The sequence below is a fragment of the Callorhinus ursinus genome, unplaced genomic scaffold (genome assembly GCF_003265705.2).
Source record: "Callorhinus ursinus isolate GAN/ISIS: 27379988/994484 unplaced genomic scaffold, GSC_fseal_2.0 scaffold24, whole genome shotgun sequence".
In the NCBI taxonomy this organism is placed as follows: Eukaryota; Metazoa; Chordata; class Mammalia; order Carnivora; family Otariidae; genus Callorhinus; species Callorhinus ursinus.
This window is the reverse complement of record NW_027397086.1, coordinates 3,580,439-3,603,368: the sequence shown is the minus strand read 5'-3', so window position 1 is coordinate 3,603,368 and position 22,930 is coordinate 3,580,439. Positions and strand designations below refer to the sequence as shown.

General features: G+C 53.5%; 2 protein-coding genes across 15 annotated transcripts in view; one reads left to right on the top strand and one right to left on the bottom strand.

Annotated features, from left to right (window-relative positions):
• Positions 1 to 566, top strand: part of SPTAN1 (spectrin alpha, non-erythrocytic 1) — a 61,014-nt gene extending 60,448 nt beyond the window's left edge. For all 13 annotated transcript variants that reach the window (XM_073905660.1, XM_025888400.2, XM_073905657.1 and 10 more), the window contains one exon: positions 101 to 566. In XM_073905660.1, the coding sequence (XP_073761761.1) occupies positions 101 to 226 (126 nt within the window). In that variant the 3' untranslated portion in view covers positions 227 to 566. The remainder of the gene's footprint in view (positions 1 to 100) is intronic.
• Positions 565 to 21,177, bottom strand: DYNC2I2 (dynein 2 intermediate chain 2). 2 transcript variants are annotated; one of them, XM_025888401.2, is made up of 9 exons: positions 20,977 to 21,177; positions 9,823 to 10,071; positions 3,912 to 4,021; positions 3,298 to 3,455; positions 2,624 to 2,733; positions 1,949 to 2,116; positions 1,519 to 1,751; positions 1,114 to 1,271; positions 565 to 937 (listed from the first exon to the last, which is right to left on the bottom strand). In XM_025888401.2, the coding sequence occupies exons 1-9, from the start codon at positions 21,160 to 21,162 to the stop codon at positions 699 to 701; spliced, it is 1,611 nt and encodes a 536-aa protein (XP_025744186.1). In that variant the 5' UTR covers positions 21,163 to 21,177; the 3' UTR covers positions 565 to 698. The 2 variants fall into 2 exon arrangements, with proteins under 2 accessions (XP_025744186.1, XP_073761762.1); XM_073905661.1 differs by having other exon boundaries at positions 1,114 to 1,213.
• Between the last annotated feature and the right edge of the window lie 1,753 nt (positions 21,178 to 22,930).

The window sequence follows — 22,930 nt, the reverse complement described above, 5'->3', positions numbered from 1 at the left end:
CCACTCTCCCTGAGGCTGGGGCCCGGGCGTTCCTCCTCTGCCCCACCCCCCACCCCTGGGGACCGCGGGGCTGGGCTGACCGATGGCCTCTTCCCTCCAGAACCTGACTCGGGAACAAGCTGACTACTGCGTCTCCCACATGAAGCCCTACGTGGACGGCAAGGGCCGCGAACTCCCCACCGCCTTCGACTACGTGGAGTTCACCCGCTCGCTCTTCGTGAACTGATCCCGCCCGCCCCCCCCGCCTTGCCTGGCCCACGCTGCTTGCCCTGCTGTGGCCTTGCTGCATGTCGCCTCCTCTGTGTGCCCACGTACTCCAGTGTCACTCTCCACTGTAAGCTTGTGTCCGCTTGGCTTGGGGATAAGACTTTAGTAGAAAGGATGCTTCACTAAGCCGCTCCCGGTCCAGTGGCACCCGCCCTGTCGCTGTGGGGACCTGGATTCCTGTTGTGAAGCCAGCGGCCCCATTCCGGCTCGAGAAATCGAAGCAGCTGGCTGCTCCTTTCCTGTTCTCCCCACTTCATTTTGTTTTCATGTAAAAGACAAATAAATGACACTCCCCCAGACGCTTGTGTTGCGTTCATTCAGCTTCCGTGAGAGAGCCACAGCTCGGCACAGGTGTGGCCTCACCCCGCCTGCCCCAGACTTGGGGACATTCCGCCCCCACCCACAGAGCCCCCGCTGGCGCTTCCCTGTCCTCAGGTGGCCACCTCGGCTGCCAGCCGTGCCAAGTCCTTGGACTCCCGGGGCCCTTGTTCCGTGAACTCGGTGCTCAGCTGCCACACCTTTACTGTGCCCTTGGCGTCACCAGCAGCCAGGAGCTGAGTCTGCTGCCGATTAAATTCCAGACAGTAGACCGGGCTTGCATCCTGGGTCTGCTTGATTGAAACTGTGGGTTTCTGGGAGCTTTTCTGGAGATCAAACAGCTGCACATCACCTGCAAGGGGGAGAGACTCGTGGGGGCAAGAGCCTGGACAGGCCACGGCACAAAACAAGGCCACCGCCTGGAGCGGCACCCCTCCCGCCACGCGCCGTCTCCCCAGCTCAGAGGCCCAGCTCTGTGCTGCGCCCGTGCGGCGTGGGCGAGTGGGAGTCTGCTGTCCCCCCTCCTACCTTCCCCCGAAGCGGCTGCAAACACCGAGGGGCGCACTGGGGACCAGCGCACAGCAAACAGGTACTTGTGGGACAGCCGCAGGGAGGCCAGGGGCTGGGCCTGCAACAGGGAGTACAGGTGGATGTGGCCATCGGTCCCCGCGCTCAGGAAGAGATTCCTAGACAGGATGCAGGGAGGCAGTGCTGGGTGTCCTGGCCCACTGGGCCTTCCTGGACCCCCCCCCCCCAAACCAGGGATCCCCTTAGGGAGCGAGGGGCCGATGCCCTGGACCCAACCACCAGCGCTCTGGGCACAAGGGCTCCCGTGGGGGGAAGACCTGGGCCCACGACAGACGGCAGGCCCTTCCCGCGGTTCTGTGGGACCCCCTCGCCCTCTCTGTGCCGGGGCGCTGGGGCCTTCTCTACCTGTGGAAGGGGGAACAGCTCACGGAGTAGATGGGGCCGCCGTGGGGAGAGAAGGTCAGCTGTGCTGGGGCCCGCAGGGGCACAGAGCTAGGCGTCCGGGTGAGGGCGGCCTCTTCCACTGCCAGCGAGCACTGGAGTGGGAAGCCGCCTTCCGTGCCCAGAACAAAAAGGCTGGGGTCAAAGCTGGAGAAGGCCACGGCCGTGGCACCCACCGCGGTCTCTCCCCGGGGAGGCTGTGGAGAGATGAACGGCGGGGCAGAGCCAAGGGAATCTGGTCCCACAGTGTCCCAAAGGAGCCTGGTCCTTCAAGTGGGCGCCGTGGCCCAAGGAGGTCAAGCGGCAGGTCCTCCGCTGGTAGCACGGGTGCCCGTGCCGCCTGCCCCCTCCCACCCAGGGCTCCTCATGGAGGTCCTACGGGGGCCCCAAGTACCTTCTTCAGCTTGGTGTTCCTCGGGAGCTGCTGCACGACCAGGGCGAAGCCCTCCGTCAGCTGCAGCCGGCCCGCGCCGACGCCCTGCCAGAGCAGCACCCTCCCGTCCGTGGCCACGCTCAGCACCTGGAATCGGTGGCCGTGCCGGGGCTCGGGCAGCCAAACCACCTGGGGCACCGGGATGCGGGACCAAGGTCAGGGAAGCACTGCTCGCTCCCCAGACTGCCTCCACCTCCCAGCAAGACCAACAGTCACCCTCTGTCCTCCCTCCACCCCTTCTAGGAAAGCGAGAGGGAGAATTCTGGGGGAGGCCCAGAGCCACCTCACACACCAGGGGGCAGTGCCAAGGGTTCTGAGCTCCGTCCCTGAGCCCGGGCAGGCCGGAACAGCTGGGAGCCTCTTGTGGCAGCTTGGGGGGGTGGGGGGTGGGGCAGCTGAGGGGGGCTCCTGCCGGGGGCGGGAGGTGACTCATGCCCTGGGAGCTCTGAGAACGCTGAAGGCAGCTGTCCAACTGCCAACTCCCTGGCGACCTTCTGCCATGGCTAGGCCGAGTGGGCGCCCTCTCTCCTGCTTGGTCTCCAGGAGCAGGCCTGTGACAGCCCCGCCCAGCCCAGCCCTGCTCAGGCAGAAGGGGACGGTGACTCCCCGACCCAACCAACAGCCCACTGCTCTGACCTGGTACACGGGGTCTGTGTGTGTGTCGTCTGTCAGGCCCGTTCGCCAGAGCAGCGGGTCCTCGGGATGGCTCATGTCCCACACGAGCACCTCGCCACTGTACAGCCCACCTGTAGGACCAAGCGGGCCCGGGCAGGAGCCGACTCACCCAGCACCCTGGCTTCCTGGCCAAGTACCAGCCCTTTGCACCCACGGAGCCAGAATGTGGAGCCACTTCCCCAAAACCACCTGGCGGAGTCAAAGTCCTGGCCCTCTGCACAACCCCCACACCCCAGGAAGCTTCTCCCGCTGCCAGGCTGATCTCCACAGCCCGGCGCCCTGCCACTCCCCGCAGCACAACCCCCCTTTCCCAACACACGGGGCTCCTATCACCGCTGACAGCTCCCCACGGGTGCCCTCGTCACCCTCCTCTGGTCCTGACCAGGCCGTGCCCTTCCATGGCCCACACCCGGACAAGACTCAGCGAAGACCCGCTTCCTCCTCCTCCAAGCTCCATACCGGGCATCCTCGGCATCCTCACCTGAGCCCAGGGATCAGGGCCGCCCAGTCTCTCCTCCCTCGCAGCAGACCTGCCCCGGCTGTGCCCCGGGGGCTGAGGGCCCAGTGGACAGCTCACCTCCGGCCGCCCTCTGCAGGGTGGGGGGAGGCAGACGCGAGGCAGGCCGAAGACTCACCTGCAACGTGGGACGGCTGCGTGGGGTGGAAAGCCAGGCTCATGACGGCGCTGGGCACCTCCACCACCACCGACGGCTGCCAGGGCTTCAAGCCTCGCCTGTCCAGGTTCCAGGCACACACGAAGGACTTGAGTGTGCTCCAGTCCCCGTCGTCCAGCCTGCACAGGGACGAGGCTGGGTCCTCCTCACCTTGCTCCTATCACCTGACCCACCGCTTCCCCGTCACACCCAGACGGTCCTGGGTACTGAAGTGGCACGGGTGTCTCCATGGCACCCCGAGGACGTGACCTCTAGAAAAGGGCTCCCGGAACCAACGAAGGGTCCACACGATGGCAGGGAGGGGAACCGCGGCCGCAGCAGACAGCTCGTGGAGCAGAGGCAGCAGGCCCAGGCTCACTGCCCTGTGCGGACAGGTGGGCACCGGGACTCCTGAGCTCTCAGCCCTCCCTCCTCTGCTCTTTCCAGCCAACCTGGTGCCCAGGCAGCCTTGAGAATGAAAAGACTCCCAGAATAGCCAAGCTCCAAGCCAACCCTGCACCACACAGGGAAAAAGAGGCTTAGACCGGGGTCTGAGGGCCTCCCAGTGCCCTGCAGCCACTGTGGCTGCCACTCACCGGCCATAGGCACAGGCCACCACAGACCCAGTGGTGTTCCAGGAGACACTGGTCACATGCAGACCCTGCCCTTGGGCTGGGGGGTAGCCCAGGGTGTGCAGACAGGTCACCTGCAAGAGACAGACCATCCCCAACCCTTAGCCCAGAGCCACCCAACAAGTGACCTTATAGCCACCTAAACAAAACCACACAAAGGCTTGGACCTCCCAAGCCATCCAGGTCCACTGCCAGGTCCTGGAGGGAAACGTGGAGGCTTCATCCAAACACCACTCCTCAGAGGATACTTCCAAAAACCCAGAAGAGGGGCGCCTGGGTGGCTCAGTTGTTAAGAGTCTGCCTTCGGCTCAGGTCACGATCCCAGGGTCCCGGAATCGAGCCCCGCGTCCGGCTCCCTGCTCGGCGGGAAGCCTGCTTCTCCCTCTCCCACTCCCCCTGCTTGTGTTCCCTCTCTCGCTGGGTCTCTCTCTGTCAAATAAATAAAATCTTTAAAAAAAAAACAAAAACAAAAACAGGGGCGCCTGGGTGGCTCAGTTGTTAAGCGTCTGCTTTCTGCTCAGGTCATGATCCCAGGGTCCCGAGATCGAGTCCCGCATCGGGCTCCCTACTCGGCGGGAAGCCTGCTTCTCCCTCTCCCACTCCCCCTGCTTGGGTTCCTGCTCTTGCTGTGTCTCTGTCAAATAAATAAATAAAATCTTTAAAAAAAAAACAAAAACAAAAACAGAAGAAAGGATCTCCCAAACTGAGACAGATGGAGGTTCTGGATCAGAGTTAGACCCAGTTCTACACATCATTTCAAAAGTTTTGGCTTCTGGGGCGCCTGAGTGGCATAGTCGGTTAAGTGTCCAACTCTTGGTTTTGGCTCAGGTCATGATCTCAGGCTTGTGAGACTGAGCCTCATGTCAGGCTCTGCACTGAGTGGAGCCTGCTTAAGATTCTCCCTCTCCCTCTGCCCCTCACCCCACCTCAGGAAAAAAAAAAAAAAGCTTTGGCTTCTGGAACTGGATGGCAGTTGATAGCTGTACAATGTGACTATGCTCAGTGCCACAGGGCTTTACAGGTAAAGGCCTGGCATCTTCTCAACCCAGAGCAGGCTGGCGCAGCACATGAGAATGCTGGCCGTGCAGGCCACCATGAGCGATCAGCCCAAGGTTTCTGGGACAGGATTTGCAGCACAGATCAAAACTCCTGTGAAAAGCTGCATACCCCCTGACCTCCCCACGACCCCATAGAAAGAAACTATCCAATGGAAAGAACCTAAAACATGTAAAAAGCCGTATGGTGGGAACCCTCACACGCCACTGGCAAGAGCACAGAATGGCACGGCCGCCATGGGGAAACAATCTGGTGGTTCTTCCAAAGGTCAAACAGAGGCACCCTATGACCCAGCAGGTCCACTCCTAGGTCCACACCCAGAGAACTGAAAACACAGGTGTATCCAAAAACTTGTACAGAGATATTCACAGCATTATTCCTAACAGCCAAGACGCCCGCCAGTTGACCCCCCCAGTGCGGGAAGGACTGCCCAGCCACAGGAAGGACAACAGTGACGGCGTGTGCCATAGCCGGCCTCGCGGACACTCGGCCACGTGGGAGAAGCCAGCCACCGAGGCCCCTCCACAGAGGATTCCATCTATGTGAAATGTCCACGAGAGACGACGCAGAGAAACAGAAAGAAGAGTAGCTGCCCGGGACCGGGGGGGAAATGAAGAGTGACTGCTGGTGGGCGTGGGGTTTCTTGTGGGGGTAATGAAAATGTTCTCAAGTTGTGCCAGTGTCGTACAACTCCGGGAACATAAAAACGTACTGAACTATACATTTTAAGATTTTATCTATTTATTTGACAGAGAGAACACAAGCAGGGCAAGGAGCAGAAGCAGAGGGAGAAGCAGGGAGCCTGATGAAGGGCTCGATCCCAGGACCCTGGGATCACGACCTGAGCCGAAGGCAGACGCTTAACAGAATGAGCCACCCAGGCGCCCCTACACACTTTTTTTTTAGTATTTTTTATTTGTATTTGAGAGAGAGTGCACGAGCGAGGGGGAGGGGCAGAGGGAGAAGGAGAAGCAGATTCCCCAATGAGCAGGGATCCTGACATGGAGCCCGATCCCAGGACCCCAAGATCACGACCTAAGCCAAAGGCAGAGGCTTAACCATCTGAGCCACCCAGGTGCCCTTGAACTGTACACTTTAAATGGGTGAATTATATGGGATGTGAATGGTATTTCGATAAATCTGTTATTTAAAACCAAAACGTATAGGGGCGCCTGGCTGGCTCAGACAGCAGAGCATGCAACTCTTAATTTCAGGCTCATAAGTTCAAGCCCCATGTTGGGTGTAGAGATTACTTAAAAATAAATAAACTAAAAAAAAAGAAGAAGAAGAAGAAAAGAAAAGCTATACAGTGGGGTAGGAGGTGGAGGGAACTCAAGGAAACCTCTGGGGTCTCACCACATTCGGTTTCCTGATCTGGGTTCTGGTTCCATGAGTGTTTTCACTTCGAAAAGCCACAGGCCTTAAGTGGCAGTTTGTGCATGTTTTTATGTCACATTCAACCGAAGTTTACATTTAGAAATAAACCATATATATTAATTGTCATAACTGCAGCAACCAGTACGATTGAAAATCTGAAGATAAGACTACAAACTGCAAAGTGGGAGAAGCTGGGGACGACGGGGCAGCTCCACACCGTCTCCACACCATGGTGGGCCCAGAACAGCACAAAGGGTGAACAGACCTGCAGGGAGAACACACCTTGACAGACCTGGCACAAAAAATACAGTGTGTGGATGAAACATTCGGTGGTTTTATTTTATTTTATTTTTTTAAAGATTTTACTTATTTATTCATGAGAGACAGAGAGATAGAGGCAGAGGGAGAGGCAGGCTTCCCACGGAGCAGGGAGCCCCATGCGGGACTCGATCCAAGGACCCTGGGATCATGACCTGAGCCGAAGGCAGACGCTTAACCATCTGAGCCACCCAGGGCGCCCCCATTCGGTGGTTTTAAAAGGACAAGCGTGAAGTCTCTGTAGCCACCTGACAGCACAGAATGGGCTTTGCTCCCGACCAGAGAAGACCCGGACATCGGTCACAGTGATGCACAGCTGTCCACACACATGTGCAAAACCAGAGGAAGGAAACAACAGAGCGAGGAGATCAGAAGTTCCGGTGGGAGCCCCTGTCTCTTATCTCCGATTTCTAAGTGTTCCCCAAGGTTGTCACATTGTTTTTGGAAATCTGAAATCAGGGTTTCTCTCTGAGAGCAGCATCCCAGCCTTTCCGGAGCTGCTACAGCAGTGCCAAGGATAGCGATGAAATGTCAAGGCCAACACCTTGACGGCAGGAGAGACAGAAAAACCCCACATCAGCCAAAATAATAATTCCACTATGAGGAAATCAACAAAAAACTGATGCAAAAGAAGAACTGAGGCAGAGAGAGATTTGCTGACACTGTTAACATAACAGCAAACTCGGAAAGTTCTCTGCCCGGCCTTCTGGGAACCGCTAAGACGCGGCCTTCGGGACGGCGCACCATGCTGCCGCTCAGAGCGTGCGGCCCGATCCCCCGCCTGTGCACTCGTTTCCGGAGGAGACCTGAGTCCCACAGGGGACTCAGATAAAGGATGGCATGTCTGTGCGGTGGGACACAGCCTGGGGCACCTTTATAGGAACTGACATGGAAAGCTCTAGCAAAGTGAGAAAAGTCATAAAGAAAATGTACGGTGCTTTCCATTTTTTGTTTAAAATGTTCGGGGTTGGGGGGAGCGCACCTGGGTGACTCAGTCAGTTAAGCGTCTGCCTTCAGCTCAGGTCATGATCCCAGGGTCCCAGGATCGAGCCCCGCATCGGGCTCCCTCCTCAGCGGGGAGTCTGCTTCTCCCTCTCTCCCTCTGCCACTCCCCCTGCTTGTGCTCTGTCAAATAAGTAGTAAATAAGATCCTTAAAAAAAAAAAATGTTGGGGCTCCTGGGTGGCTCAGTCATTGGGCATCTGCCTTCGGCTCAGGTCATGATCCCAGGGTCCTGGGATCGAGCCCCGCATCGGGCTCCCTGCTCAGCAGGAAGCCTGCTTCTCCCTCACTCACTCCCACTGCTTGTGTTCCCTCTCTCACTGTGTCTCCCTCTGTCAAATAAATAAATAAAATCTTTAAAAAAAAAAAATGTTCTTTATGACAACACTAGTAACAATGCTGTGTGTGAGTGTAGCACAGGGAGGAGCTAAAGGCCCAGGAACAGGTTTTCCCTCCCCCTGTCTACACAGTGTACGCCCTGTGTTTCTGTAATGCCCAGATTTGTTATAATGAACACGTATTGTTTCTGTAGTCAGAAAACAGATATTTCGTAAAGGGAGAGAGAGTAATACACACTTGGACCAAATTATTCCATAGAAATGGGGGAAAGCACTACTAATAAAGAAAAGCTTAACCTCTCTAAATGCAACTGTAAAATGGAGGCGGTGGGGGATCGGCAATGGCAAGGAGAGAAGAACGCGCTGAGCTCTTACTGTTCGCCAAGCCCTTCCTGTGCGCGGCTTTACAAACATTTGGGGCCTGCCCACGTGGTGTGGCCTCGGCAACTGCTCTTCAGAGTGATTTTGAGGATTTCCCTCAAACCAATCGACTCTCCCATGCCTTCCAGTGACTTGGTGGGAAGCAGGCAGAGGAGGAGGAAGAGGGGCTAGAGCAGGGCTTATGACTTCTGAATACATAGTTACTCATCTGTTTCCCGAGGAAGAAAGAATATATGAAAAAAAGTTTGGCCAAAGGCGCCTGGGTGGCTCAGTTGGTTAAGCAACTGCCTTCGGCTCAGGTCATGATCCCAGAGTCCCGGGATCGAGTCCCGCATCGGGCTCCCTGCTCAGCAGGGAGTCTGCTCCTCCCTCTGACCACTACCCCCTCTTGTGTTCTCTCTCTCAAATAAATAAAAAATTTAAAACCATATATTAAAAAAAAAAGTTTGGCCCAGAACTCCAAGGCTCTGCGGTCAGTCGGTCGGTTGAGGGCATGCAGCACTGAGCCAGCAGTCTGTCCACAGCGGAGGCTGAGGCCCAGCATGGAGCCAAACCAAGAGTCCCCCATTCATTCAGAGGCTCCCTCATCTCAAAGCCTGGGTTGTCTGTGTAGCTGGACACCTGAATATACAGGGTGACAGCTCTGAACTGAGCCTTGGCGACACTGAAGTCACGAGAGCGTGGTAGTGAAACCAAACCGGGCTCACATCCCAGCTTGGCCCGTGACAGCTGTGTGACCATGGACAAGTCACTTAGCCTCTCTGGGCCTCCTGTATAAAATGGCAATCATCCTAGTGCTGCCTCATGAAGTCATGCACAGAGAATCCTCACCGCGTGCTGCCTGGGGAGACACAGTCAGCGGTGGAGAGAATTCGGTCCAGAGTCCGACTCCCCGGGTTCAAACCTTGCCTCTACTGCTGACTAGCTCTGTGTGATCCTGGAAAAGTCACTTCAGCTCGGAGTCTCCCACCTGTACCTCCCAGTACTTCCCAGCTGTAAATGGATATTCCCCTCGATAATTTACTCTTATAAAACTATACACCTGGCAGGGGCGCCTCGATGGCTCAGTTGTTAAGCACCTGCCTTCAGCTCAGGTCACGATCCCAGAGTCCTGGGATCGAGCCCCGCATCGGGCTCCCTGCTCCGCGGGAAGCCTGCTTCTCCCTCTCCCACTCCCCCTGCTTGTGTTCCCTCTCTCGCTGTGTCTCTTTCTGTCAAATAAATAAAATCTTTAAAACAAAAAAAAACTATACACCTGGCAGACCATTGGAGCTCTTGAATGCTGTTACTATTATCGCTATTATCAGCATCCGGGCAGTGTAAAGGAAGGACTGAAAACGGGGCCAAGGCTCAAGCTGCGGCAGAGGAGGGGGGCGTCCCAGGCCGTACGGGCCCGTTCCCTACCGTCGGCTGCTGCTCGGTCCAGTTCACCTCGAAGCCATCAAAAGCGTGACTCTGCCAGTTCTTGTTCAGCTCTCGAATAACCATGGCCTCCACCCTCCGGAGAAAGGCTGCGAGCCGGGGGTCATCGTACGAGGACACGGACGGCGCGCTGACCGGCACTGGGGCCTCCGTCTGCACCTCGGCATCCACATGCTTCCGGGTCTGGGCAGCCTTCTCAGCGGTGGCAATGCTTGCTGTCTGGCAACTTTTCTGCAGAAGATCACAACCCAGCGGTCACCACCCAGCCTCACCTGCCTGCGCACTCCCCTCCCATGCTGCCACTTACCCTCAGGCCTCTGGGCCTCCCGTCACCCTAGCTGCCCCAGTCTGTCCCTTTCCTCCTGTAACCGGCCCATCTTCCAAAGGACAAGCCCGATCCATGTGCCATGGGTGGAGATGACCCCTCAACCTTCCTATGCGCCCTGGGTCACAGTGAGAGGTCCAGGGGCAGCCAACATGCCCCAATAAGAGCCTGACCCAGGACTTTTGGTGACATTATGACACTATTTGGAGGGGATGCAGGAAATTTTTTTTTTTTTTTTAGGAGTGCCCTTTTGAAGATACTGACAATAATAAGAATCATGTCATATTAAAGCCAGTGGTGGTCACCAAAGCCAGCACATGGAAACACCTCAAACCTAGCCCCAGCAGAATGCCCCACAGCATCTCCCCGCCTTGGCAGGCACCTTCCAAACTGCCCCCGTGATCAAAGGAAGCAAGTGTGTCTGTGATGAGCTAGTTGGTAGAAGGCAGGCTTCTCCCCAGCTGCCCCTTTTCTCCACCCTGCCATTTGCCTCCAATCCCTTGTCCCCTGTTTAGCTGGGCACAGGGACAGACAATAGATCAGCCTCTTTCTTATACGGACATGACTCACCATTTACCAGGTGAGGGGCCCTCTACCACACAGCGTCTTACAAGAGGCCCTGCTCACACGGCCCCTCACCAGGAACCTGAACTCACAGGGCAATGACAAGGCCCAGACCCCTGTGCCCCCTACTCAGGCTTGGGGGGACAGCACTGGGCACCAGGCCAGCACTAGTAAGCCTGAGGGAAGGGAGCTGGCCCCACACAGGGGCAGCTCTTGCTAGAACATGAAATAGCTATCCCCCTGTTCCCCTTCACATTCCACAAAATGCTCCTTGCTTATCTACCTCCCATTAAACTGTGAGTTCCTGCAGCTTCAGAACTCTGATCTTTCTTTATATCCCCAGCACTTTGCATGGTATTTGGCACACGGCACAAGCTCATTCATATATATATATATATATAGTTATAGTTATAGTTATAGTGTATATATATATCTGTGACACGATGTTATGTACCCGCGTGCTGACGTAACACGCGTCACACCCACCTCTCACGTACACGCGTGTGCTGACGTAACACGCGTCACACCCACCTCTCACGTACACGCGTGTGCTGACGTAACACGTGTCACACCCACCTGTCATGTACATGCGTGTGCTGATGTAACACGCATCACACCCACCACCTGTCATGTACACGCGTATACTGACGTAACACATATTATACATACCACATGTTATTTATATACATCTCCATTATGCTACACACACATTATTTACTGAGCATCCACTTGCCAGGCACTGTCTGGGTACTACAGATACAGGAGAAAACAAAATGTGCAAGATTCCTGTGCCTAAGGAGCTTCCACAGGGTTGGGGCTACACAAACAAGAAAACCCATCGACTACCTATGTGCTAAGAGCAGCAGAGGTGTGGGAGAGAAGAGAAGAGCTGGGGAGGCCTCTGGGGAAATGGCACTTGAGCTGAGGTGTGAAGAACAAGCAGAGAGCTACAGGAGAGGGGCCTGGACAGGGATGGGGGGGCGGCAGGGAGGCGAGAGCAAAACCTGCCGGTAGAAAAGGCCCCACGCTCAGAGACTGGACAGCAGGCAGCGCGCCCGGCCGCAGAGCATGAGGAAGGTGGCACACAAGCAAGGGCAAGGCCAGGAGCTGTCTGAGAGCCAGGACGAGCGGGACTTTCTCTCTGTGTGTGAGCCCCAGGGTGGCCGTAAGCAAGGCCATGCCTGTCTGGCTGCTCAGGGAGAAGTGAGGAGCAGAGAGCAGGTGTGACAACCAGTGGATGTGATGGCAGATTCTGGGAGAAGAGAACACAGAAGTAGTTCTGTTGGGCCTCCTCCAGACTGAGATGCCTCCCCACCATCCACATGGAGGCGTCAAGGAGTCCCGAAAGCGGTCAAAAGGCACGAGGCTCTGGAGAGCATCCAGCAGAGATGTGACCTGAAGCCACAGCACTGGAGGAGTCCCCCAATACCAGTGGATTGTGCACACTGAGGAATTCATGGATGGGCACGGGGATCAGAAAGTATACAGGCTGGGGCGCCTCGGTGGCTCAGTCGTTGGGCGTCTGCCTTTGGCTCAGGTCGTGATCCCAGGGTCCTGGAATCGAATCCCGCATCGGGCTCCCTGCTCGGCGGGAAGCCTGCTTCTCCCTCTCCCCCTCCCCCTGCTTGTGGTCCTTCTCTGTGTCTCTGTCAAATAAATTAATAAACTCTTAAAAAAAAAAAAAAGAAAGAAAGTACACAGGCCAAGAGACGGTGGGTGAAAATCATCGAAGTTCCTGAAGCCACGATGATGGTAAGAGTGTCGGTCACTAAGTGCTCACTCAGGCACTGTCCCCAAAGCACTACCCGTATCTTATTCATGCTCACAACCACCCTATGAAGAAAATCCTACCTTTGCATTACTACTCTTGGCAACCGAGGCACAGAGAAGTAACTCACCCAAGGTCACACAGCACAGAAGTGATCGCAGTGGAGCCTGAATCCAGGTAGTCGGACCTGTGACACCAAACTGTGTCTAAGTCAATGGTGTTCTCACCCAAACAGTCCAACGTACCTGGCCATTGATCACATCCGATGAACGCAGAAAAATGTTTTGTTTTTTTTTTTAAAGATTTTATTTATTTATTTGACAGAGAGAGACACAGCGAGAGAGGGAACACAAGCAGGGGGAGAGGGAGAGGGAGGAGCCCACCGAGCGGGGACCCCGATGCGGGGCCCGATCCCAGGACCCTGGGATCATGACCTGAGCCGAAGGCAGACGCTTAACGACTGAGCCACCCAGGCGCCCCGCAGAAATATGTTTCTAAAAGAATGTTAACCCTGGGCGCCTGGGTGGCTCAGTTGGTTAAGGGACTGCCTTCGGCTCAGGTCATGATCCTGGAGTCCCGGGATCGAGCCCCACACTGGGCTCCCTGCTCGGCGGGGAGTCTGCTTCTCCCTCTGACCCTCTTCCCTCTCGTGCTCTCTATCTCTCATTCTCTCTCTCTAATAAATAAAATCTTTAAAAAGAATGTTAACCCAGTGTCTTAATGTAAAACAAAAATGTCCACAAGAGGCAGTGAGCTGTCACCTTTCCAGCTATCTCTACTAATATTTGTTTGCTGCTTGTTTATTCAGGCAAACAACAAATGTCAAAACACTAGGGAAAATTTAGGGAGAAAAAAACTTAAAACCAATGATCCTAGGGGCAACTGGGTGCCTCAGATGGTTAAGCATCTGCCTTCGGCTCAGGTCATGATCTCAGGGTCCTGGGATCGAGTCCCACATCAAGGAGCCTGCTTCTCCCTCTGCCTGCCACTCCCCCTGCTTGTACTCTCCCTCTCTCTCTCTCTCTCTCTCTCTGGCAAATAAATAAATAAAATCTTAAAAAAAAAAATGATATTGCACCCGCAACTTTTTTTTCCTGTGAATTGGCAGGAAACCACCATTACTCTTTTCCCTCTGGGACACTGAAGTAGGTTCCCATGGTTCAAGATCCAAGTATCGGGTCTGACCTTGACCCAGCCCATATCGTCTGGGGATGGAGCCCCAAACCTCCAGAAGGGAAGGGACCACCATTGCTCAAGGCCACCTCATATACATTGGTGCCTTCCGTGCCAGGCAGTGTGTGGCTGGGCTGAGGCTCCCATCTGAGATGTCAGGGAAGAAGTCAGGGCTGAATGGAATCCCTGCTTCCTAGGCCTCGGCAGGGCCAGGAAGGAGAGTGTTAGGGATGCTGGTCTGCAGCCTGCCTCCCACACCTCGGAGGCAGAGGTGCTGCAGGGGAAACGGGGTGGGGGGGAGTGGGGGGTGCTGGGGCCAGACTTTAATCACACACAAAACAATTCCCAAACCGAGATCACCAGGCTCCATGCTCTGGAGTCTGAAGCCCCGGTGACCTCCAGCGGAGAGGAAAGCAATGAGACAGCGAGCAGAGTCCAGGATGAGAGCCAGCTCTCCCGCCCCAAGAGAGAGCCTGCAGATACCCAGAATGTCAGGACTCCTACCCAAGCCACAAAACAGGCCCCAACACCAGGACTGCAGCTTTTGACTGGATAGGAAGTAGACACTAACCTAGGCTGGGCCAATCAAGCTCTCTCAGGGAAACTCATGACGAAGGCAAAGATTTCACAAGTTAAACAGCACAGGCCTGGAACTGAAACTTGGAAACTCTGGGCCTCGACACTTAGCCACTGCCACAATGTGACCAGGAGACAAGCAGAGACAGGCCTCAGGGGATGCATAGCCACAGCAGAGCTGAGAGGCAGACAGCCCCCAAAGCCTCCTGGATTCCTCAGGGCCAGCTGCACCTCCATGCAGAGGCCCAGGAGACCCCTGCATCCTGAAGAGAAGTGCCTGGCCGGTTTCTGTCACTTGCTATCACAATGAACCCTAGGAAGGCTCCCTGACCCCCAGACTGCCACCCCTCAAGGCCTCACTTCTGAAATAAGGGGTCTCTGGCTGGCATCTAGGACTGGCCGATCAATTTCAGGAACACTCATAATGACAGAGGAAATGGCCCCACTGGGTCCAGTGACCGGCCCCCACCCCAGGCCCAAAGAGGTGTGCTGACAGAATCCTGGGCTCTGCCCTACCTTAAGGGTCAAAGACTGACCAGTGTCAGTGTAACTGTGCTGATGTGTGACTCAGTCGTTCAGAAACTGGCCAGCTAGAGAAATCCATCCAGGGGATATCAATATGGGGCAGGCCAACTTGAAAGTCATGAGTAGAATAGTCACTTTCATGTTAAAAATACACATTCTAGGGGTACCTGGCTGTCTCAGTCAGTAGAGCACGCGACTCTTGATCTTGGGGTCATGAGTTCAAGCCCCACGTTGGATGTAGAGATAGATATGGGGCGCCTGGGTGGCTCAGTTGGTTAAGCATCTGACGCTTGATTTCATCTCAGGTCATAATCTCAGGGTTGTGAAATCAAGCCCCCCATCTAGTTCTGTGCCAGGCGTGGACGTTGCTTAAGATTCTCTCTCTCCCTCTGCCCTTCCACCTCCTCTCTCCCTCTCAAGAAAAAAAAAAAAAGATATTGGGGCGCCTGGGTGGCTCAGTCGCTAAGCGTCTGCCTTCAGCTCAGGTCATGGTCCCAGGGTCCTGGGATCGAGCCCCGCATCGGGCTCCCTGCTCAGCGGGAAGCCTGCTTCTCCCTCTCCCACTCCCCCTGCTTGTGTTCCCTCTCTCGCTGTGTCTCTCGGTCAAATAAATAAAATCTTTATTTAAAAAAAAAAAGATAGACAAAATATATACATTCTAGATCTCCTTGACTCTAGGATGTATTGATTATAAAGCCTTCCAATTATTTAAGAGTAGCTCTTCAGGGAGAAACTGTATTAAATACACAGTTCATTTGTGAGACACACCGAATTTTAAGATCTGTTGAAAAGGCTGGGGGTGGACGTGTGTCCTCTAATCGAGGAAATACCTCACCATAGAAAGAATGTGTGTTTGAAGGTCTGGGATGATGTGCAGTGAGAGGCCCAGTCCCCATTACTCCCCTGGGTAGTAACCACCACCAGCAAATACCAGAAGCATACCACTTCTCACTTCACCCTCCCAACCAGCCTGAGCCAGCACATCTGACTCCAGGGTGGAAAGGGACCTCAAAGACCATTCTAGACCTGCATTCTCAATGGGCAGGCCCCAGAATCACCTGGAAGCTTGCTAAAACACAAGCTGCCACCTCCTGGAGGTGTTCCTGAGTGTACTGCGCTAACAGGCCCCCAGTGATGCTGATGCTGCAGGTGTGGGGGGCTGTTACTCAGACCCCACATGTGGGCCCCACCCGTTTATGTGCCTCCCAGGGCTACAGCATCTGAGGTCCATCACCTTTTACCCGCCCGCCCCCCTGCCCCAGTACAGACCGTGCTCACATTCCTCCCCTTTCTAACTGTCTCTGCTACTCTGGGGGCTGGGGCTTCACCTGGGGTCAGGTAGCACATGGCTCATCCCCAGAGGGTGGGGAATGCTGTCAAGCCCACCCGGGGGACGCTGCTGGGCACGTGTGGGGGGAGTGGCTTGTCTCTGTCACCTCGTCACTTCCACTCGTCCTCCCCAGAGGCTCCTTTTCCTCAGGTTGCTGTCACCCCAAGGCCTCCCTTCTTCCACCTCCTTCCCCATCGGGTCCTGCACACCTGAGAAGGCAGGTGTGACGGCAGCAGAGAGGCCCCCGGCCTAGGTCAGCGGCTCTCCATGCGCGACTCGCGCTCGCTGCAAAGCCCACGTGCGAGCCCCACCTCGATTTGACCCAGGTGTGAGGCGCGATTCACCACTAATGAGCAGACAAGGTGCGGCGGGAATGTCTTGGGTGCAAAGTTGAGCTGAGCGGGCTTCGTGATGCAGTATGGACAACAGTCCCAGGACACCTCCACGAGCGTGGAGTAACTGAGCCTGGAACCGACATTAAGGCACAACCTCCTGTTCAGATGAACTTGTCTCTTGACTGTATCAGAGCCACAAACAGCTATTCGAAGGATGACGAAAGCCGGGAGCCAGCCACGTGCGGAGGACAACAGCAGACATTTCCATAGAAGCTGGGAGCCGCCGAGGTGCTAGACCACCTTGGAGCTACAGTTAATCTTGGTGTCGTCTTAGCCTCTTAATCTCTTCTCATGCTCTTTGAAAAAAAAAAAAATCTAGTATCGACACTGTCTAGCAAACTCAAAGGTAGAGAACCACAGACTGAATCCTCCTTGAAAATCATTAAGAGGCCAGGCCCCAGGTTAAAAAAAAAAAAAAAAACACCTTCCAGCAGGGGGTGACATAGGCTACAGAAGCCACCAGGGCGTCAAAGCAGCAGCCAGTCAGGGAAGGAGGAAGAGCCCGCAGGTAGGCAGCTAATTTAATTCAAAGCAGGAGAGAAGAGATGTACCCTGTGTGGGATAACAGCACACAGGAAAATTATTCAATCCAGTGTTTCCTGGGTGCCTTTGGGAGGTACAAAAGTACACAAGACTCACTCCCCTGCCCTCTGGGAGCTCACAGTCCAAGGAAGACGGACCTGAATGTCCAAAATGCATCCCATGAATGAAAAAGTTCTGGAACTAGATAGTGATGCTTGTTGGCACTTTGTGAATGTACTTGACACCATTCATCTGTACACTTAAAAACAGTAAAATTTCTATTTTATGTCTCCTGCCACAATGTTATTTATTTTTAAGTAATCTCTATGCCCAACATGGAGCTCGAACCCACGACCCTGAGATCAAGACTCACATGCTCTACCACTGAGCCAGCCAGGTGCCCCACCACAATTTTTTTAAAAAAGGAAAAAAACACACCCCACATTTTCCTAGGATCAGAATCGGGCTTCAGAAAGGTAATGCTGTTGGAAAGGAGGATGCATTCAATTGGTGGTCTCAAATTTTGCTACCCATTATAATGAATGACCTGGGAAGCTTTGATAAAATCGGATTCCCACGTCACACCACATACCAATTAAGCTGAAATCGCTGAATGTAGGACCCAGACGTCCATATTTTTCAAGAGTCTCCAGGACATTCCAGTGTCAGCCAAGTTTGAGAAATAACGGATGAGCAAAGAGGGATAATTACATACCCTCCATCTCAGGCAGCTAGATGGCTGCCTGACACTCCCATACCATCCACCTGAGCAGCTCTAGGCTTTCAAACTGCTTTCTTACCCACAATCTCATTTAACCCCTCAGGAAGTATTCTCACAAGGACCCACTTCGCAGAAGAAGAGATCATGTGACTGGCCCAAAGCCCTAAAGAGTGTGTGCACCCCGGTCTCAGACCAAAGTCCAGGACATTATCCCCCTGTGAACAGATTGGAATATGACAAGAAGTCAGGCCAAAGACCATTAATATTAAAACAAAAAAAGGGGCACCTGGCTTGTGAGTTCGAGCCCCACATTGGGGGTAGAGATTACTTAAAAAATACAATCTTAAAAAAAAAATTTAAAAAGGGGCACTTGGGTGCCTTAGTCGGTTCAGTGTCTGACTCTTGGTTTCCACTCAGGTCATAATCTCAGGGTCATGGGGTCAGGCTCCGCACCCAGTGGGGAGTCTGCTAGAGAGTCTCTCTCCCTCTCCTTCCCACCCTCTCTCTAAAATAAATAAATCTTTAAAAAAAAATTTTTTTAGGGGCGCCTGGGTGGCTCAGTCGTTAAGTGTCTGCCTTCGGCTCAGGTCATGACCCGAATCGAGCCCCGCTCGGGCTCCCTGCTCCGCGGGAAGCCTGCTTCTTCCTCTCCCACTCCCGCTGCTTGTGTTCCCTCTCTCGCTGTCAAATAAATAAATAAAATCTTAAAAAAAAAAATTAAGGAAGTGTATTTAAAAATTAGCTTAAAAATTTTTTAAGTAAATAAGTAAAAGTTAGCTAAATCCCTCACCATGGGGTTTACTGATAAAAGAAAAATTGGAGGGGCGCCTGGGTGGCTCAGTTGGTTAAGCGACTGCCTTCGGCTCAGGTCATGATCCTGGAGTCCCGGGATCGAGTCCCACATCAGGCTCCCTGCTCAGCAGGGAGTCTGCTTCTCCCTCTGACCCTCTTCCCTCTCGTGCTTTCTATCTCTCATTCTCTCTCTCTCTCTCAAATAAATAAATAAAATCTTTAAAAAAAAAAAAGAAAAATTGGAAACTGCCTAAAAACCCACCAAAAGAGAATGGTTAAATAAAATGAAATTACAAAAAAAAATTTTTAACGTGGAAATTTGTTGCGGTCTACAAAATGTTGTGTAGTGTGATTCCATTTTTTTTTTTTTAAAAAACAGACAACACAGTTGTGACAAGTGCAAACCAAATGTCTGGGGAATTGGGTGATTTTTTTTTTTTAAGATTTTATTTATTTGACAGAGAGAGACACAGCGAGAGAGGGAACACAAGCAGGGGGAAGTGGGAGAGGGAGAAGCAGGTCTCCTGCGGAGCAGGGAGTCCGATGTGGGGCTCGATCCCAGGACCCTGAGATCATGACCTGAGCCGAAGGCAGACACCCAACCACTGAGCCACCCAGGCACCCCGGAATTGGGTGATTTTTATTTCCGTTTTTGTGTGTGTGCAGCCAGGTTTTTTCTACATTTTGGACACATTAACTTCTATAAAGAGAAAAAAGTTAATTTGGAAAAAGCAGTTTACCTCCTTCTTCCGACCCCTGCAACGTTCTTACAACATAATCAAAAATCTCCTTCAATAAGACAGGAGATGCTAGTCCAAGGAAATCACCCTCACAGATGAAAGCTCTTAAACCTCAAGTGTTTGAATTTGTTCTTAGAATCCTACAGGTTAAGGGCGCCTGGGTGGCTCAGTCGTTAAGCGTCTGCCTTCGTCTCAGGTCATGATCCCATGGTCCTAGGATCGGGTCCCACGTCGGGCTCCCTGCTCGGCGGGAAGTCTGCTTCTCCCTCTCCCACTTCCCCCTGCTTGTGTTCCCTCTCTCGCTGTGTCTCTCTCTGTCAAATAAATAAAATCTTAAAAAAAAAAAAAAATCCTACAGGTGAAAACTATAGTCACAAGAAAATTAAAAAAAAAAGAAAGAAAGAAAATGTACCTGCCTCCATTTCATTCTCTAAGAAGAAAAAAAGACTGAATCGTGGTATCCAACCTAAAGTCTTCTAGAATCTGGGTCTTTGGCAAACAAGAGTTATTTCAAGTGTTCTTAAAGGCCAGTTAATGTGAATTATATGTTTACCTGTGATAAGGATGGAGAGATTTAACTTAAATTTAACTTATTTATAAATATCCACTTGGCTTTGCACTACAATGTTTCTAGGCAGCACGGTTAAGTGCGGAGTGCTTTGAAGCCACATCAAATCCTGGCCTGAGACCTGCATGCAGACTGTTGACCTGAGGCAAGAAACCCGTCTTCAGGAGTAAGACTTCACGGAAAGCTCACTGGTGTTGGTGAGGACCTAAGCTCTGCAGGTTTGGCCACTCCCGTGGCAAGCTAAGTTTTCTCTTCTGGTAAATGTGCAGCACCCTACAATGCTCCCCCCATCTTCACCGAGGAAAAGCCAACATCCTTACAGTGATCTGCAAGACCCTACTTGACCTGCCTCTGCTCACCCACTCTGACTTCAACTGGGACCATTTCCCTTTCTCTCATTCCTCCCCAGCGCGGCTGCCTCCTCAAACACACAAGATCTGCTCCAACCCCAGGGCCTTTGCACTTGCAGTTTGCCCTGCCTGGCTGCTCTACCTCAGGAATCCACTTGGCTAACACTCTCCCTCCTCTAATGTCACCTTCTCAATGAGGCCCACCTACCCCCTCACTCTCCAACCCAGTCCCTCCAAACCCTCACCCTCCTTTTACTTTCTTCGGTGGCACTACTCACCTCCTAACGAACACACAGCATAATTTACTGATTACATAGGTTGCCTATTGGCTGTGCCCTACAAACGGCCCCACGTCAGCTCCAGGAGGGAAGAGCTCTTGGCACACAGCAGGCCCTCAAAGTCTGCGCAAAGACCCCTGAGGAGAAGACCTGGCGCCCAGGAGCCCTGCCCCTCAATTCCTCAAAAGAACCTCTCTGTGTGTGCTTTTGATTACGCTCCTAGAAAACCGGCGTATTTCGACCTTGAAATGCAATCGTCTTTTTTTAAAGAAAATTTAGTTGGAAATGCCTAAAAACGGCGGTTCACATAAAATCCTTCAAAACACGGGATCTTCAGAAGTCTTAAGGAAAAACCCCTTATGTCGTTGTTCAGAGTCTGAGGAAACGCACCGGAATACCGCAAGGGTTCGGTCTGTGGGTGTAAATACAAAAATAACCCGGTGGCACGCCAGAACTTAGCCCGGACACCGCGCGCGGACCCTCGCCCTCCTGCCCGCATCGCCCCTCACCGTCTCCCGGCGGATGCCCTGGACGCCCCTCCACTGCGAGGGCACAGACGCCACGCCCAGGGTCTCGTCCTGCAGCGGCCCAGGCCGCCCGGGCCCCTCGGCGCTCGCAGCCCCGCCTGTCGCCAGCGTCTCAGCTCCCGCACTTCCCGCCCGGCCGAGCTGCCTGGGCTGCGCGCGGGTTGCCATGGAGATAGCTCCGCCCTGTCGCGCCTGCGCACTCCGACGTGACCTTCGCCCCTGCGCCTCCAAAGCGGAAGACAGGGGAGGTGAGGCTATCCCCACCATTTTTGAATTGGTCAAGACCGCCTCCTCCAAGACGTGAGAGAACGAGATAAATTATTATTTTCGGTCAGTAGGAGACAAGCCTGGCCAGTTTTGGATACTTCATCCCAGTAGGGGCACGCTTGGGCATGCGCGGCTACTCCTGGGTTGGGGGAGGTAAGGGCGGAAGTACAGCACCGTGCCAGGTTCAAAGATGGCGCTGAGCGGCCAGACGCGGAGGCGAAGACGGGAGGCTGCGAGGACAGGAGGCTGCGATCGTGGCGGGCTGACGAGTTGTGGGGCCTGGGAGTTGCAGAGCCCGCTGAGAAGTTGGGTGCTCGCAGTTGGCGGCCACCCCGAGTCCATGTGCTCGCCCTCTGATCCTCAGTCTCTGCCGTGATAAAATAATGATTTAAAATATCCATCTGCGGGGCGCCTGGGTGGCTCAGTTGGTTAAGCGACAGCCTTCGGCTCATGTCATGATCCTGGAGTCCCGGGATCGAGTCCCGCATCTGGCTCCCTGCTCAGCGGGGAGTCTCCCTCTGACCCTCCCCCCCTCATGTGCGCTCTCTCTCTCTCTCTCTCTCTCTCATTCTCGCTCTCTCAAATAAATAAATAAAATATTTTTTAAAAATATCCATCTGCGGAGGTAGAGTTTGGTTGGGTAATTGGAAGGCACAAATGAGATCGAATATAGAAAAAATGCTTGTTAAATCGAAATTAAAGGCCCACATAACTACCACTTATTGAGTGTCGATCGTGAGTCAGGCAGAGCCCAGAGGTGTATGTATGTTGAACTTATTAAATGTCCTCTTTGATAGACCGGGTACCTCTTCAGGCCTTGGTTTCCTAGCTGTCAAATGAAGCTACTAAGACTGGACCCGCTTGACTTGACCAAGGAAGGTAAATATTTCAGGAAGAGAAGAGTGGTCAGAGGTATTATATTTTTTATTTTTTTTTAAGATTTTATTTATTTATTTGAGAGAGAGAGAGAACGAGAGATAGAAAGCACGAGAGGGAAGAGGGTCAGAGGGAGAAGCAGACTCCCCGCTGAGCAGGAAGCCCGATGTGGGACTCGATCCCGGGACTCCAGGATCATGACCTGAGCCGAAGGCAGTCGCTTAACCAACTGAGCCACCCAGGCGCCCGTGGTCAGAGGTATTAAATGGCCCAAACAGGTCAATGGAGATAAGGCCCAAAAATAGATCAATCACTGAAACTGACACTCTGGATGATATCTGATGACCTTAGTGAGAATAATTTCAGTGGAGTAGGGGGAACAAAAGCCGGCCTGCAGAGGCTTTAAGAATGAAAGAAGGAAGTAGAGAAAGTAGGGCGCCTGGGTGGCTCAGATGGTTGGGTGTCTGCCTTCAGCTCAGGTGGTGATCCCGGGGTCCTGGGATCGAGGCTCGCTCCTGGCTCCGTGGGGAGCCTGCTTCTCTCTCTGCCTGATCATGCTCTCTCTCTCTCTCTCTCTGTTAGCTCTGTGTCTCAAATGAATAAATAAAATCTTAAAAAAAAAAAAGGAAGTAGACAAAGTAATGGACATTATCAAGCAGTTAAAGACAGGAAGTAAGTGTGAGTGTAAATTGGTAAAACCTAATTGGAGGGTGGGGCGCCTGGGTGGCTAAGTCGTTAAGCGTCTGCCTTCGGCTCAGGTCATGATCCCAGGGTCCTGGGATCGAGCCCAATG

Coding starts and splice junctions, on each gene's coding strand:
- DYNC2I2 (XM_025888401.2), bottom strand. CDS start 21,162: ATGGCAACCCGCGCGCAGCCCAGGCAGCTCGGCCGGGCGGGAAGTGCG. Junction 2,734..3,297: donor GCAGCCGTCCCACGTTGCAG/GTGAGTCTTCGG, acceptor TTGGTCCTACAG/GTGGGCTGTACAGTGGCGAG. Junction 2,117..2,623: donor ACACAGACCCCGTGTACCAG/GTCAGAGCAGTG, acceptor CCGGTGCCCCAG/GTGGTTTGGCTGCCCGAGCC.